At 37.1% G+C, this 13,010-nt stretch overlaps 1 protein-coding gene across 2 annotated transcripts; it reads right to left on the reverse strand.

The window, feature by feature from the left end:
- Positions 1-309: 309 nt before the first annotated feature.
- LOC122671500 (probable magnesium transporter NIPA8) lies at positions 310-10,447 on the reverse strand. Of its 2 annotated transcripts, XM_043868749.1 has the most exons (13): positions 10,141-10,447; positions 8,189-8,276; positions 8,016-8,077; positions 3,774-3,859; positions 3,601-3,674; positions 2,430-2,532; positions 2,105-2,233; positions 1,904-2,003; positions 1,683-1,802; positions 1,499-1,589; positions 1,346-1,415; positions 826-925; positions 310-741 (listed from the first exon to the last, which is right to left on the reverse strand). In XM_043868749.1, exons 1-13 carry the CDS (start codon positions 10,231-10,233, stop codon positions 517-519), a joined length of 1,341 nt encoding a protein of 446 aa, XP_043724684.1. In that variant the 5' UTR covers positions 10,234-10,447; the 3' UTR covers positions 310-516. The 2 variants fall into 2 exon arrangements, with proteins under 2 accessions (XP_043724684.1, XP_043724685.1); XM_043868750.1 differs by lacking the exon at positions 3,774-3,859 and having other exon boundaries at positions 10,141-10,446.
- Between the last annotated feature and the right edge of the window lie 2,563 nt (positions 10,448-13,010).

Genomic DNA, 13,010 nt, shown 5'->3' on the forward strand with positions numbered 1-13,010 from the left:
CCATCTCTATCTAGTAATGTCCTGAAAGTGTCTGGTATGATGTTCAAATCCAAGAAGCATTCACATCCAGTTATCGGAGTATGTTTGTAAAAATAACCATTTCCTGATGAGTGGACCATTAAACAAAAACATTGCTGTTCCACGACAAGATGTAAATTGAATTAGAAGTTTTGCAAAAGTATTTGCTTTTTTTTTAAGACTCAACTGAACTCATTAAACCAAATAAATTGTTTTTGTTTTCCATTTGCCAATTTTTTTTTTTTTAAAAAATGGATTTTGGATCAAACAAACAATAATGGAATGTAAGGTAGTAATGGGATCCCAGAAATAGAAACAACTTCAAAGTTCAAAGAGTATGATATCAAGAATTTTATCAATTACACCTCAAGGCTCCAAAAATGAGGGAGCAAAAAAAAAAGTCAAAGGAGAGAGAAAGAAACCATTTTCTATATACAAGAATGTAAGCAATTAAAAAAAATGAATGTCCCCGATGAACATTAAGAAGTATTGCTACCTCTACCCATGGCTCTGTGAGATAATAGAACTCGTCTCCAGCAATTCCATGTCCTCCTCATCCATTGAAATCTTACTCCAACCACCACTTTTTGAGAAGAAAAGCTTAGACCGTTCAATACCAGTTCCTCTAAATCCCGTCATCCTTGAGGACACCATGGGCATTACAAGAACCGAAGATGCATTCATTGAATCATCTCCTAGGCCTAATGAAAGTGTACAAGCAGTCTGGATGCCAATTTTGAAAAGTCAATATTTATACATCTTAAACATATATTTTTAATGTAAGATTTTCATTCCAGCTTGCAGTACCTTTGCCTTTGTTACTATTGTTCTAGCTTTTGTCAAAATTGCTTCCCCAAATGAATCCAAGCCGTTATGTTCTACCTCCTCAGATGGTAATTTGAGCAGCCTGTGGTGGTAAAAAAAAACATAGGAACTTATGGAAAGCTCATATGAAAATATCTGAATCTGAGCCCAAAAACGGGGGGAGGGGGGAAATGTGCCCTATTACAAGGAGAAAAATTAAAGACCTGAGATTCTAAAATAACTAAAACATTCTATACTCTTGTCTGAATAAACTGACAAAAGTCTCTCATGTTAAGATATACATCTGGCAAGATTTCAAGTTCATAATTTCCTCATAGGATAATTTTTCTAAAAATAAGTTATTTATAAACTTCAAGTTTCAATCTAAAAAGATAGTTATGTTTCTCTTCCTAATGCCCCAATTTTTCCTCCATAAGATAGTTTAATATCACAAAAGCCTCCTGCTAGAAATTTCAAAGCAACGATCAGATCAGTAATGTTTGCAAGAAATGAAGGATTGCACCTGTCCGTATCAGGGGTAAGGCTTGCAGATGTGGAAGAACCCAAAAAAGAAGAATCCTTGGCTTCGACAACTGATGTGGAAAAGATCAGGATTAGTTTACCAGTGGTACAATCTTAAACTTAAGCCAGAAACTGGGAAGCTTACTGGAAATACCTTTTGACTCATCAGGCGCCAGCAAAGAAATGCCTATGAACACAGACATCATTCCCAGGATAAACATTGTTGTCCTTAATGCATCAAAAACCTGTTTATAGATCTAGTAATAAGCCTGAGATGTAAGACTAATGATCCAGCCTAACAGAGTAAAGAACTGATGTAAGCATTACTGTAGGATGACCTGATATTCCTGGAAATACACAAATCCTGTACAAATGGAGAAGAAGGTCCAAGCTATTTGAAACATGGGGACAATCAGGATTGCATCAAAGATTGACAATCCTTCATTCAACCTTGCCATCTGTTGAAATAGGAAACGAAATTCAGAAAGCATGAGAAACCAGCATTTTCAGTGTAGTTGTTGCAAAAAGAAGCATATCTGATACATGCATGTATCATTACCCAAAAACCAGATGTACTAAGAAACAAAAGCAGCATGGAGTATGTGAACCAGCTATGCAACTGATAAACATTGGACATTGCCAATCTGAGAAGGTTGGACCTGGAAAAGAAAATGCAAGAAGATGCATCTCAGAAACAAAAAGAAGTCAACAAATTACATGATCATGCATCAGATAAATGAAACTGAAGTAGCCTACTCACAGGGATTTTGCAAACAACACCGAGCATGATCCTACAGCACCAGAAACTACAGCATAGGAAAAGGGCAGCAACATATGCCAATAATGGCTCAAGTCAAGTCCAGAAACGGCAAGCAGAAGTTCTCCTCGCCTGCATTTTTCATCTATTGATCATTACGAAAAATCATGTATTGGTTGTCAATGCCTGATTTAATCATTAGTAAAGCCCAAAAAAAAAAGAACTCAAGCAGGACATGCACACCAATCGGCTCTTTAAAAGTGGCATATTGCCAAGCTGATTTAGCATACTTACAAATGGTGGGGAAGAGAGGGGAGAGGGAACTCACCTGTAAATGAAATGATGCACGGCAACCACCAATATCAAAAACAGGCAATAAAGAAGGAATATTACATTGCTAAACTTCCCTGCCAACTGCTCTGGAGTGTAAACTGCCAAAATATTATAATAATGAGATTGAGAGAAATAATTTCTTTGACCATTGAGGAAACCAACAAGAGGCCATACATTCACCACCCAAATATAAATGATACCCCACAAAGCACATTTGTCACACATGCTTAGGACCCAATCATGAGTTTATGAGAGAACATTGCCACACCAAATTAACCAGTTAAGGGATTAGAACCACAAAACTTTATGAGCTTTTTTTTCTGGCAAGGGAACAGATTTTGGCAAATGGGATAAAGCAAAAAAGTATGGATCAGAGGGTCATGCTTATAAAATCAAATTAATCTTGTGCAATATATCCATCCAAGAGAACCACAGAATGGTTGGTCCAAACCATCCATGAGTACCCCACATACTAGTAGAGTGTTGGTAGACCATCCTTGGACATCTGCACTAGCTGAAACTTTACCAGTTCTTCATTTATCAGGCTCCATTTTCCTCCAATATGTTTATAATAAAAGTGTTTTGTCACTTTGTCCAGGGGGCAAAGTCCCCTTGGATGGCCAAGCTTCTCCCAACACACCAGATTTCTTTCGCATGGAATTTCTGTTGGTGCTTAAGTTTCATGGATTGGTTGTCCAGATCATCATCAATTAGTCTGGTAAGTCCATCCCGGTCTAAACTTTCCACATGGAGATATAAAGCTCCAAAAGGGGGTTTAAAAATTCAACTTTAGCAGTTCTCTTTCAAATGGTTGAAAACACAAGGAAAAAAATATGATGCAATGTGGCCATAAGGTTGAGATAGGATCCCAAATTTAACATGTGGCTAATCTAGAGGGTGTAAAAGTCATCTCCATGACCTCATGTGGGACAGAAGTGGTGGACTGTCATGAGAAGGCTTCCATGACAGGTCATGAAGTTAGACTTTTCACCGTTAATAATAATAATATGACATTTTTGAAGTATCAAGTTAATTAATGCTAAGACGTATCCATCAGAAGGCGAGGGGGGAAAAATTGGCAGCAATGATGTGATCTGCTTTTCATCCCTAGGCAAACCATGGGACTAACACCGATTAGTCATAGACGGTGAGTGTGAGTTAAATACCAGGTGACTGATGGTTGCCAAAAGCAACAAGAAAGACATTTCCAACAACAATAAAAGCTGTGGCAACAAGCACCCTGAAAAGAGAAACATTTGTGATAATTGAGTTTGAAAAAGAAATCGAAAACGTCATAATTCAGAAAATAACACGTATTAGCTTCCGTTTTTTAACCCACCTCACAGTCACCAACTTGTTCAAAACAAAGTATGCGAAGGCAATATTTGATATGAACTGAATAGATCCAAGGGCTGCAAGAAGTGACTGTTGAAGAAAGAAAGTAAAAAGATTAGAAATAAAATCTTCAAAAAGGACAAATGCCAGGGCTGCTGGTTTTCAGGATTTTGCCCATACAATTGTGTCCAAGTTGAATTATTACATTAAGCTGCCACTTTTATGAATCTTGAAAAAAAAAACTAAAATAATCTCTACAAAGGAGATGTTCAAATTAACCTCACCCAAGTTTTTTAAATTAATTTAATAAAAAAAAAATGCCACTTCACAGACTGGTCAAGATAAGCTTCCCTTGACGATCCACAAAATTTTTCCACGTGGCAGAATGATTTGGATAGACCACTCATCAAGTTTCAGACTCAAATTCAACCATTTACTCCCGAGTGTATTTGCATCCATCTCCAAGTATTTCTTGCACACCAATGGTACTCTAACCACTACTGTGCACTCTCCCATAATCCTGGATTTTCAGAGCTCTATTTTGACACTAGGCAGATTTCATCTTACATGCTGACAAATTACTGGGCCAACTAGATATACTTTGCCCTTAAAAAACTGTTTAAGATTTTTATTTTTTTTGACAATAATAAATGGGAGAGGGTTCTTGCTTGGAGAACGCACAAATCAGAGGGGCACACACCATGGTTTGTTAATAGGGGGCAGAGAGGAGAGAAAGAAGGAAGAGAGAGTGAGCGCTAGCATAGCCTCCGACGTCAGCTCAAAAACCTTTTTCCATGATAAATATAATTTTCTGCTTATAGAATCTTTATCTATATTGGCACCATCAATGCAGATCCATTGATGGATCTCAATGGATCTGCAAGTGATGAGCATAAGAGAGAAATGAATAAAGAAGAAAGAGAAGAGATAGGGGATTCTAGGATTGTGAACAATATCCGTGAATGGTAATTTGGAGAAAAGAGAGAGAGAAAGAGGCAAAAACCTCAATTTTCAAAAGAATTAAATATTTTCATTAATCAAACCGTGGGGGCCTGTCTAGTCGTTACTTTATTTATAAAACTGTAAAAAAAAAAAAAATCAAAGACTGACTTCAACTCTTTGTTACGTGTTTGAGAGTAACATAGGAGTAGGAGTTCTAAATTCTAATGTGCGTGGAATAGTAGTTCGGGAAATATGAGGTGTAAGGTAGTTATGGTTAGAGGTTGTCAATAAATGGAGTTATGTTAGTGTAGGTGGAGGAAGTGCCATGTAAAGGTAGTGGGTGTTGTTTTTATTATTAGAGTCGTTATTTCAACCGCTTTGTAACTCTTTAAATTAGCAGCTTTCGAATGAAGTGATAGACTTTGGAATTCCTAAAATATCTCTGAAGTAATGAGGTAGGCTTCCTCACCCAAAGCCAAGACGTCCGACTTCGTCCGTAAGCCAAACCCCTATCCTATTCTCTCTCTCTCTCTCTCTCTCTCCCTCTTTTCTCTCTTTTTTCTTTTTTTTTTTCTCTTTAGGTTATCCTTACACGTAACAAATGGTATCAGAGCCAAGCACGACGGAGGAAATCAACTGTCTCGGGTCTATATGGGAATATCCTCCTTTGTTTAACAGGAATAACAGCTTAAAACAAGGGTGAATGGAAGAGATTTGTTTAGACCGTCCCGGGTCCGTACGAGATTTTCATTAGGTTTTTCATTTGTTCGTGACACGTTACATCTCAAAACTCAAACTTCAAGCATTGTTGGGCCGACGAGGTCATGGGCGTAACATCCAATTTATATCCATTGGCCATCGGTAGAAGCATCTTGGGAATTAACCCAACATGATTTGGGATCTTAGTGGGAATTATTTAAATTTTTTTTTGTGCACTCTTTCGTTTCCTACAATTGGTCTTAGGACAAGACCAAATTTTAAGGGGGGTAGAATGTTACGTGTTTGAGAGTAACGAAGGAGTAGGAATTCTAATGTGAGTGGAATAGTAGTTCGGGTAATATGAGGTGTAACGTAGTTATAGTTAGAGGTTGTAACTAAATGGAGTTATGTTAGTGTACGTGGAAGTAGTGCCATGTAAAGGTAGTGGGTGTAGTTTTTTATAATCGGAGTCGTTATTTCCAAGGTTCGAAAACTCGGGTCTCTGTGCCAACTCGGACCCTTGAAAAACCGAGTCGAGTCGAGATCTTGCTGAGTTAGTGCACTTTTTTTTTCCCCCCGACTCGAAGCCTCATCTTGGTGGGTTTTAGACCTAGTTTGGGCCTGAAACTTGGTATTCAGCCTATTTTAGGCCATTTAAACACAATGGCACTATCAGATTTTGCAAAAACAAAGTCCAAATAGGAGTTTCACTTAATGGGAAAGCAGGACAAACACTTACTTATGCTAGAAACCAGGACAGACACAAGACAAACACACTTATTTATGCCTATTTCATTTACTTAAGATATTATTCATAAATAAGCAAATACCCCCCTATTTGAATCCAATAAAAATAGTTAAAAAATCAAATTCCAAAAGGAAAAAAAGTCAATCCCCCAGTTCAAGAACAAAAACTGGATTTTCGGCGGTAGGTGCAATTTTCAACTTTCTAATGCTGGGGTTTTGCTCAAATCTAAAAATTCCATAAATCTTAATATGGTAAAACAATGCTAAAAATCAAAAGTGCGGTAAAATATTCATTTGTTTTGATGTCCAAAAAAATATTTTCATTCAGAGCGATTTTGACAGCATTCGCGCACACCAAATTAAGTTTGACCGGTACATAACTCCTTCAATATAAATCAGATTTTAGCAATCTTGGACTTGTTGGAAAGCTTTCAAAATCGCTCTGAATGAAAATATTTTTTTGGATATCAAAATAAATGAATGTTTTACCGCACTTTTGGTTTTTAGCAATGTTTTACCATATTAAGATTTATGGAATTTTTAGATTTGAAAAAAAACCCCAGCATTAGAAAGTTGAAAATTGCACCTACCGCCGAAAATCTAGTTTTTGTTCTTGAACTGGGGGTTTGACTTTTTTTCCTTTTGGAATTTGATTTTTTAACTATTTTTATTGGATTCAAATAGGGGGGTCTTTGCTTATTTATGAATAATATCTTAAGTAAATGGAAAAATGATATTAGGCATAAATAAGTGTCTGTCTTGGTTCCTGGCATACATAGGTGTCTGTATACCAAGATTTTCCAGCAAGATCTCGAGATCTGGCACTCATATAAAGGACCTAGATGGGCATTTTCCTAGGTCAAACCGAGATCTCGACCGAGATCCGAGATCTCGGCGAGATATTGACATTTTGAGACTCGTAGGTAGCCTCGTCTCGGGATTTCGAAAAACCAAGAAACTCGACGAGATCTTGCGATTTCTCGAACCATGGTTATTTCAACTGCTTTGTAACTCTTTAAATTAGCAGCTTCCTAATGAAGTGATAGAGTTTGGAATTCCTAAAATATCTCTAATGAGGTAGGCTTCCTCACCCAAGCCAAGATGTCTGGCTTCGTCCATAAAGCCAAAACCCTCTCTCTCTCTCTCTCCAATCGCTGGCTACTGTTGGAATAAAAGAATAAAAGACCCAACAGAACAGGAAACTCTTCTCCATCACAAGCTGTCGTGGAGAGTCATTCCTCGACTCAAACACTATAATAATAAAGAAAAGATAACCCAACAAAAAAAGGGAACCTTCTCCCAGCCGTAGGGTGTGATTAGGTATCCTAATCTATCTTAACAACTTAACAAATTAACCCATTGAGGCTCAACTTATAAAGTCCTAATCCAGCCAAACTATAACATTATAATAACAAGAAAATAAGAAGATAAAATTCCTAAAAACTATTCCACGGTTTCTGGTTTCTAGAAGAACCATAATTGAACCAACTCTTACACCGCAGGGGTTGGTTTGAACCAGTTAAAACCAAACCAACTGCTGTAAAAATCCTTTTAAACGATCCTGCATTAATCATTCATGAAAGTAATTCAGGATTTGCTTTAGGTTCTGTATGTTTCAACTAAAATAGGCAGAAGGAAAAAAAATAATAAAAAATATAACTTCAATTAAGGATTTGTTTCATTGGAAGTTACAAAGGGAATGTAAAAATCTTACAGGGTGATCTACTATTTTATGCCCAAAAACTGTAAATTTAAGTAGGGAAAGTTACTTCTGGGATTATTTTGAAACAAAAGGAGACATGATGAAGGTTAGCTCAATGTATGAAATTCGAAAAGAAGGCACATGTGAGTTACTGACCTGTGCAGCATAACCAAAGGAAATGAAGTTAAGACAATTCCCAAGTGCGAAAAACAAAATACCTGCACAATAAAATCTAGTACTTAAAAACCTAATTAGAGTGGCTTGCAAAAAGGTCCTTTCTCATCATTTAAGATCCTAAAGAATTAGGAACCTATTTTAACAAAAATTACCAACTCTCCAAGTCTGAAAGTATATGATTGGCTTTGAGACAATTTTGCTAGTGGTTCCATCATTGTTTAGCATAGAAAGTCTTTCTCTCTGCAAGAAATTTAGTCAGAGCTATAAGAAAGTGCAACATTGTTTGAAGCAGAAACAAAAAAAAAGGTGCACCAGCTTTAATGACTGTGAGCAATATTCAACTAATAAAAGATTATTGCCATGAAAAGATTGAAAAGATTGAGGTTACAAAAATATCCCATACTGAATGGCACTAAATAAAAGTTCACCATGAAAATTGGAGTTTCAGCAACCCTACAAGCCACACCTCACTACAATAACTACTATATTAAAAAACACAAACAAATTACATTAATTGATAGCCCATGTATGAATCATTAAGACTGGTGGAGATCATCCACATGGTCCAACTTCAAGTATTTGTCAGACCCTAAAGTATAAGCATATCTGAGAGTAATTTACATGCATGTCGGAAAGTGGCCAAACAATGGGAAGTACTTTTTTAGATGCTAAAGTTTAACACTATTAAGCATCATGAATAAGCAAGCTAAAATTCTTCAGGTGATCTATTAAACAACTGATATCTAGAAAGTTCAACAAAATTGCTCAATGATTAATGGCATGAGAAAATTGTCTCCAATGCTAATTGGAAAGCAACTGAGATGGAAATTCCAAAGTGCCAAAAACTATAAATTATAAATTGAACTCTTCTTGGCCAACTTATTCCTTACTGCCTTGCATCAAAACAGTGGATAACTACCCCAAGGAGTCAGCCCAATTGGCAAAAGGCCAACTCCTCAAATAAGAGGTCATGAGTTCAAACCACCTTGGGGCCTATCCCCATCCCCTAATTCCCCCCCCCCCCCGTTATACAAGCTCTTAATCCCAAAAAAAAAACAGTGGATAACCCTAAGGCAACATTTTCGTTGAGAAGGCATTCTATTCTCTCCTCCCCCCCCCCCCTCCCCCGGTTCCCCTCAATCAAAAGAAATTGTTCAAGATATCAAGAAAAAAGAGAAAAATATAAAGAACTATGTGCATAATTTACTGTGTTGAATGAACAACTAAAATTCCATTAATAATCTTTAAGGCCCCGTTTGTTTGCCGGATAAAAAGGGGTGGGACCCATATGTTGTGGGTTGGGTTGACAAGGAAAGGAAAGGAAATAGTGGAAAATGCATTTTGTAGTGGAGCGGGATTTAGTGGGAGAGAGAGAACATGGACATGGGTTGGGATTCCATGGGAAAGAAAGGAAATAGGAAGAGGAGAGAGAGAGACTCAAAAGTAACTTTTCCATGAATAGTGCCAAAGTCGTCCTACCAATTTTGGTAGGACTTTGAAAGTGAATGGGGTGGGAAAAAAGGGGTGCCACCTCACTAGACAAGAATAAATGCATATAATGAGCTTGTCTGGAAGTTTCCCATCCCATGTATCCAAACACACACATCCTTGGTATTTTGTGGGGAAATAGTACACTTTTCCCACCCCTTTTTGCCTATCCCACTTTTATCCGGCAAACAAACGGGCCCTAAAGAAAGGCACAAAGTAACAGAGGGGAAAATCTCTCCAGACAATTCTGAAAAGGTTATTCTCTCACAAATGCTTCTCCGAGCCATGTTCACTCATGGTTACAAATTGAACCTGGCTTTTGGAGGAACACTTAAATCAGGTGTTATCAGTGAGGACATGATCCACAGTAGACATCTTTCTATACAAGAGGTTGTGACTGTATCAAAGCTCCATGGGTTTAGGGAGAACCGTCAACTAAATATAAATTGATAATTGATGAAATTAAATTTACCTATCACATCACCACAGTATTGTAAAAACTAAATATATAGAGTAACGCAGCATAAATCAAGTAAACTAAAAAGGATGTTAGAGAACATATAAAACTTGATAAAGCAAGACTGCTGACAGCATGGTTTAGTCAAAAAGCATGTACCTGGTCATGACCCAACTTGAGAAGGTTTGTCCCAAAGTTTATGGCTATGCTACCAACGATGTTGATAAATGCCCCAATAACCCACTCCCCCATGGATTGCAGATATCAAAGAGAACCTAGGTGCAGATGAAAACTGATCCAATCTCAGGGAATTTACTGATCATCAAATAATCTTCAATTAGTGGTACAACTCCCAGAAAGCCAACAAGGTTTCCTTGATCCATCACATCTTCAGGAGAACCCTAAGAGATTCCAATTAAGCTGGGATCAGGACCCTTAGTTTTGGACTACTGCTCACTGCTCAAATGGGTCCGAACAGAATCATAAGGAAGTTATAAAAATCTAACAAATATATATATATATATAGAGAGAGAGAGAGGGGGTCTATTTCCTCAAGAGGACGGTATATCGATTAAGTAAAAAATAAAGGTCTTAAGTTGTCTATCACTGTTGTGAATGACAAAAAATATACCAAGAGATAAGATATCTCCTCAATCCTCGGATAATAAAGTGAAGTGATTCATAATCCAACACACCACTTATTTTTTTTTTCCCTGAAGTAAAATATTTGATGGACTTTTTCACATATATAACCAAAAGTTTCAAACAAGCCAGACAGGAGATGAATTAGTCGACCACTTGAGTATCAAAGGACACGTATTGAAATAAAGAATTTCCAACAACTGATTTGCAGCTTATCTAATGATACCAGCACTAATCCACTAGAGATCTGAATGGAAGAAAAAATATTCAGCTATGCACGAACAAACCACAATAGCTCGTGCTGATTCAATCAATTTCTCGAGAAAAGAAAAAAAGCAAAAGAGCCCGGCCAACGGCATTACACCCTGGGGTTGACGACGGAAAACAGTTAGAGCAAACGAAAAACGAAATTCAAATAAGATTCAAGCGGGATAGCTTTCCAGACCCAATCAGGTTATCTAGATTAAAAAAAGAAAAGTTCAAACCCAGGATTCGAAAATAGAATCTGATTCATCAGCTGTAACACACAATGGGAGCCATCTACCGATGCATTGGAAGATATGATAACGGGATATGACCGAGTGATTGCTCGTTCATAAATAGAAACGGGAGTGAGAAAAAAGTTTAGCTGATAAATCCTTCCAATAAGGAAATATCAGAGGCCAAAGAGCTGACAGATCCAAGAGACAAGAATAATGACCGATCGACGAAAACATCCTAAAGTTTATGGTCCAACCGCGAAGAGATAGATATATATATATATATATAGAGAGAGAGAGAGAGAGAGAGAGACAGAGAGACAGAGAGACAGAGAGATAGAGAAACCTTTGAAGTTACAGGGTCAATCGCTCAAACAACATCTACCGACCGCTTCTCTCGCCGCACTCAACCGTCGAGTCCTCTGTTCCTTTACTTGGACGATACGTTCTGGAGAATATCTTCTCCCCGGCTGTAATTACTAAAATTTCTTACACATTAATTGAATTATTAATCCCCATCATCCTATAGTATGTGTTCTAAGCCAAATTAAAATAAAAAAATCCATCGTATTTTTCATAATTTTGTTTTGCTCTCATCAATTTTATTTGGGTGATCTTAGGGAAAAAATCCTCTGCATTGCCTTAATCTGACCATGCATAGTACTGCAAGTCTGAGAGCTTGACACGTGAAATATGCAATATCCAATGGTACCGAGTTCAAGAAGAAAGAAAAAAAAAAAATACCTTGCATCAAGCTCACACTGTTGGATGAGGCTTCTTGCACATATCAAGCTCTCAAGGCCGCACAACAAATGATTTTAATCCAAGATCATGGCCTACCAATCTACAAAATTTTAATTACATACAACCTATCAACCGGCATAACTAGATGTTTGTCCATAAATTTTCACATAGGTGTTTGATGTGTGCCCATCCAGAAAACTTGCGCCTTTTTTTATTCCTTTAATGTCGGGATTGTAGAACACTCCTCCTTTCTTATATTTATTTAATAAGAGAGGGTTGAGTATACACCAATCACAAGGCTACACATGACAGGACAAGGGGATCTTTTCCAAAAAGGTAAAAGAGAAGATGACATATGTTGGACACCTTGGCAGTGTGCCGGTCAATTCCCTTATTTAATTCAAGAACTGCCTGAATGACACACCAGTAGGGTGTATTTAAAACATGTTCTTTTGATGGATTTTTTCTTGCTTTTCAAGAGTATTTTAAGCCACATACAAAACTAAAAAATATATATTAAAATAATTGAAAATGACTTACCGTCATATTAAGAGTTATTATAGTGCGGACCGTTTTTACAATTACACGTGTAAAAAATACGTCTAAGTTTTGCTTCATCAACCATGGTCAAGGTAATGACACATCAATAGGCTTTCAATCAGTGTCCATAGGGTATCAAACAACACACATGTATTTTCTATCATTCGTAAACAATGGTAGATATTTATGACCATTGATGATTGTATTGTCCCTTCACCATGCGATAAGGGAAAACTTTCCCTTTATTGTATTGTTCTTATTTCTTAGTTATGGTGTAGGTTCTTGAATCACTGTTTTCGTTGTTTCCCCCCCCCCCCTCCCAAAAAAAAAACACAAAACAATCACAGTATTCTCTTTCTTCTCATCTTTTTTATTATTTTTTAGGGGAAAATTTTCATACACGGCTGTGTAAGCCGTGTATGTGAGAGGGGCTCTCACAAAGAATTGGAAAAGTCATAAATCCCCACCCATTAATTAATGTCTTGAAACTCCCACCCTCTCACATACACGGTGTATGAAAACTTTTTCCTATTTTTTATTTGAATTTTTTTCTTAAAAAAAAAAGGGGGTAAATTACACGAGAGGTGCCCAACTTTTTAAAAAAAAGGAGACTTGGGGTACCCA

This window comes from Telopea speciosissima, chromosome 8, assembly GCF_018873765.1.
Source record: "Telopea speciosissima isolate NSW1024214 ecotype Mountain lineage chromosome 8, Tspe_v1, whole genome shotgun sequence".
Lineage (NCBI taxonomy): Eukaryota > Viridiplantae > Streptophyta > Magnoliopsida > Proteales > Proteaceae > Telopea > Telopea speciosissima.

Bases quoted from the DNA above. Each gene is read 5' to 3' on its own strand.
- LOC122671500 (XM_043868749.1), bottom strand. From the start codon at position 10,233: ATGGGGGAGTGGGTTATTGGGGCATTTATCAACATCGTTGGTAGCATA. The intron at 8,277-10,140 runs GTACATGCTTTT...AATTTCTTGCAG, and splicing joins TCAAGTTGGGTCATGACCAG to AGAGAAAGACTTTCTATGCT. The intron at 8,078-8,188 runs GTAATTTTTGTT...TTTATTGTGCAG, and splicing joins CTTTCAGACTTGGAGAGTTG to GTATTTTGTTTTTCGCACTT.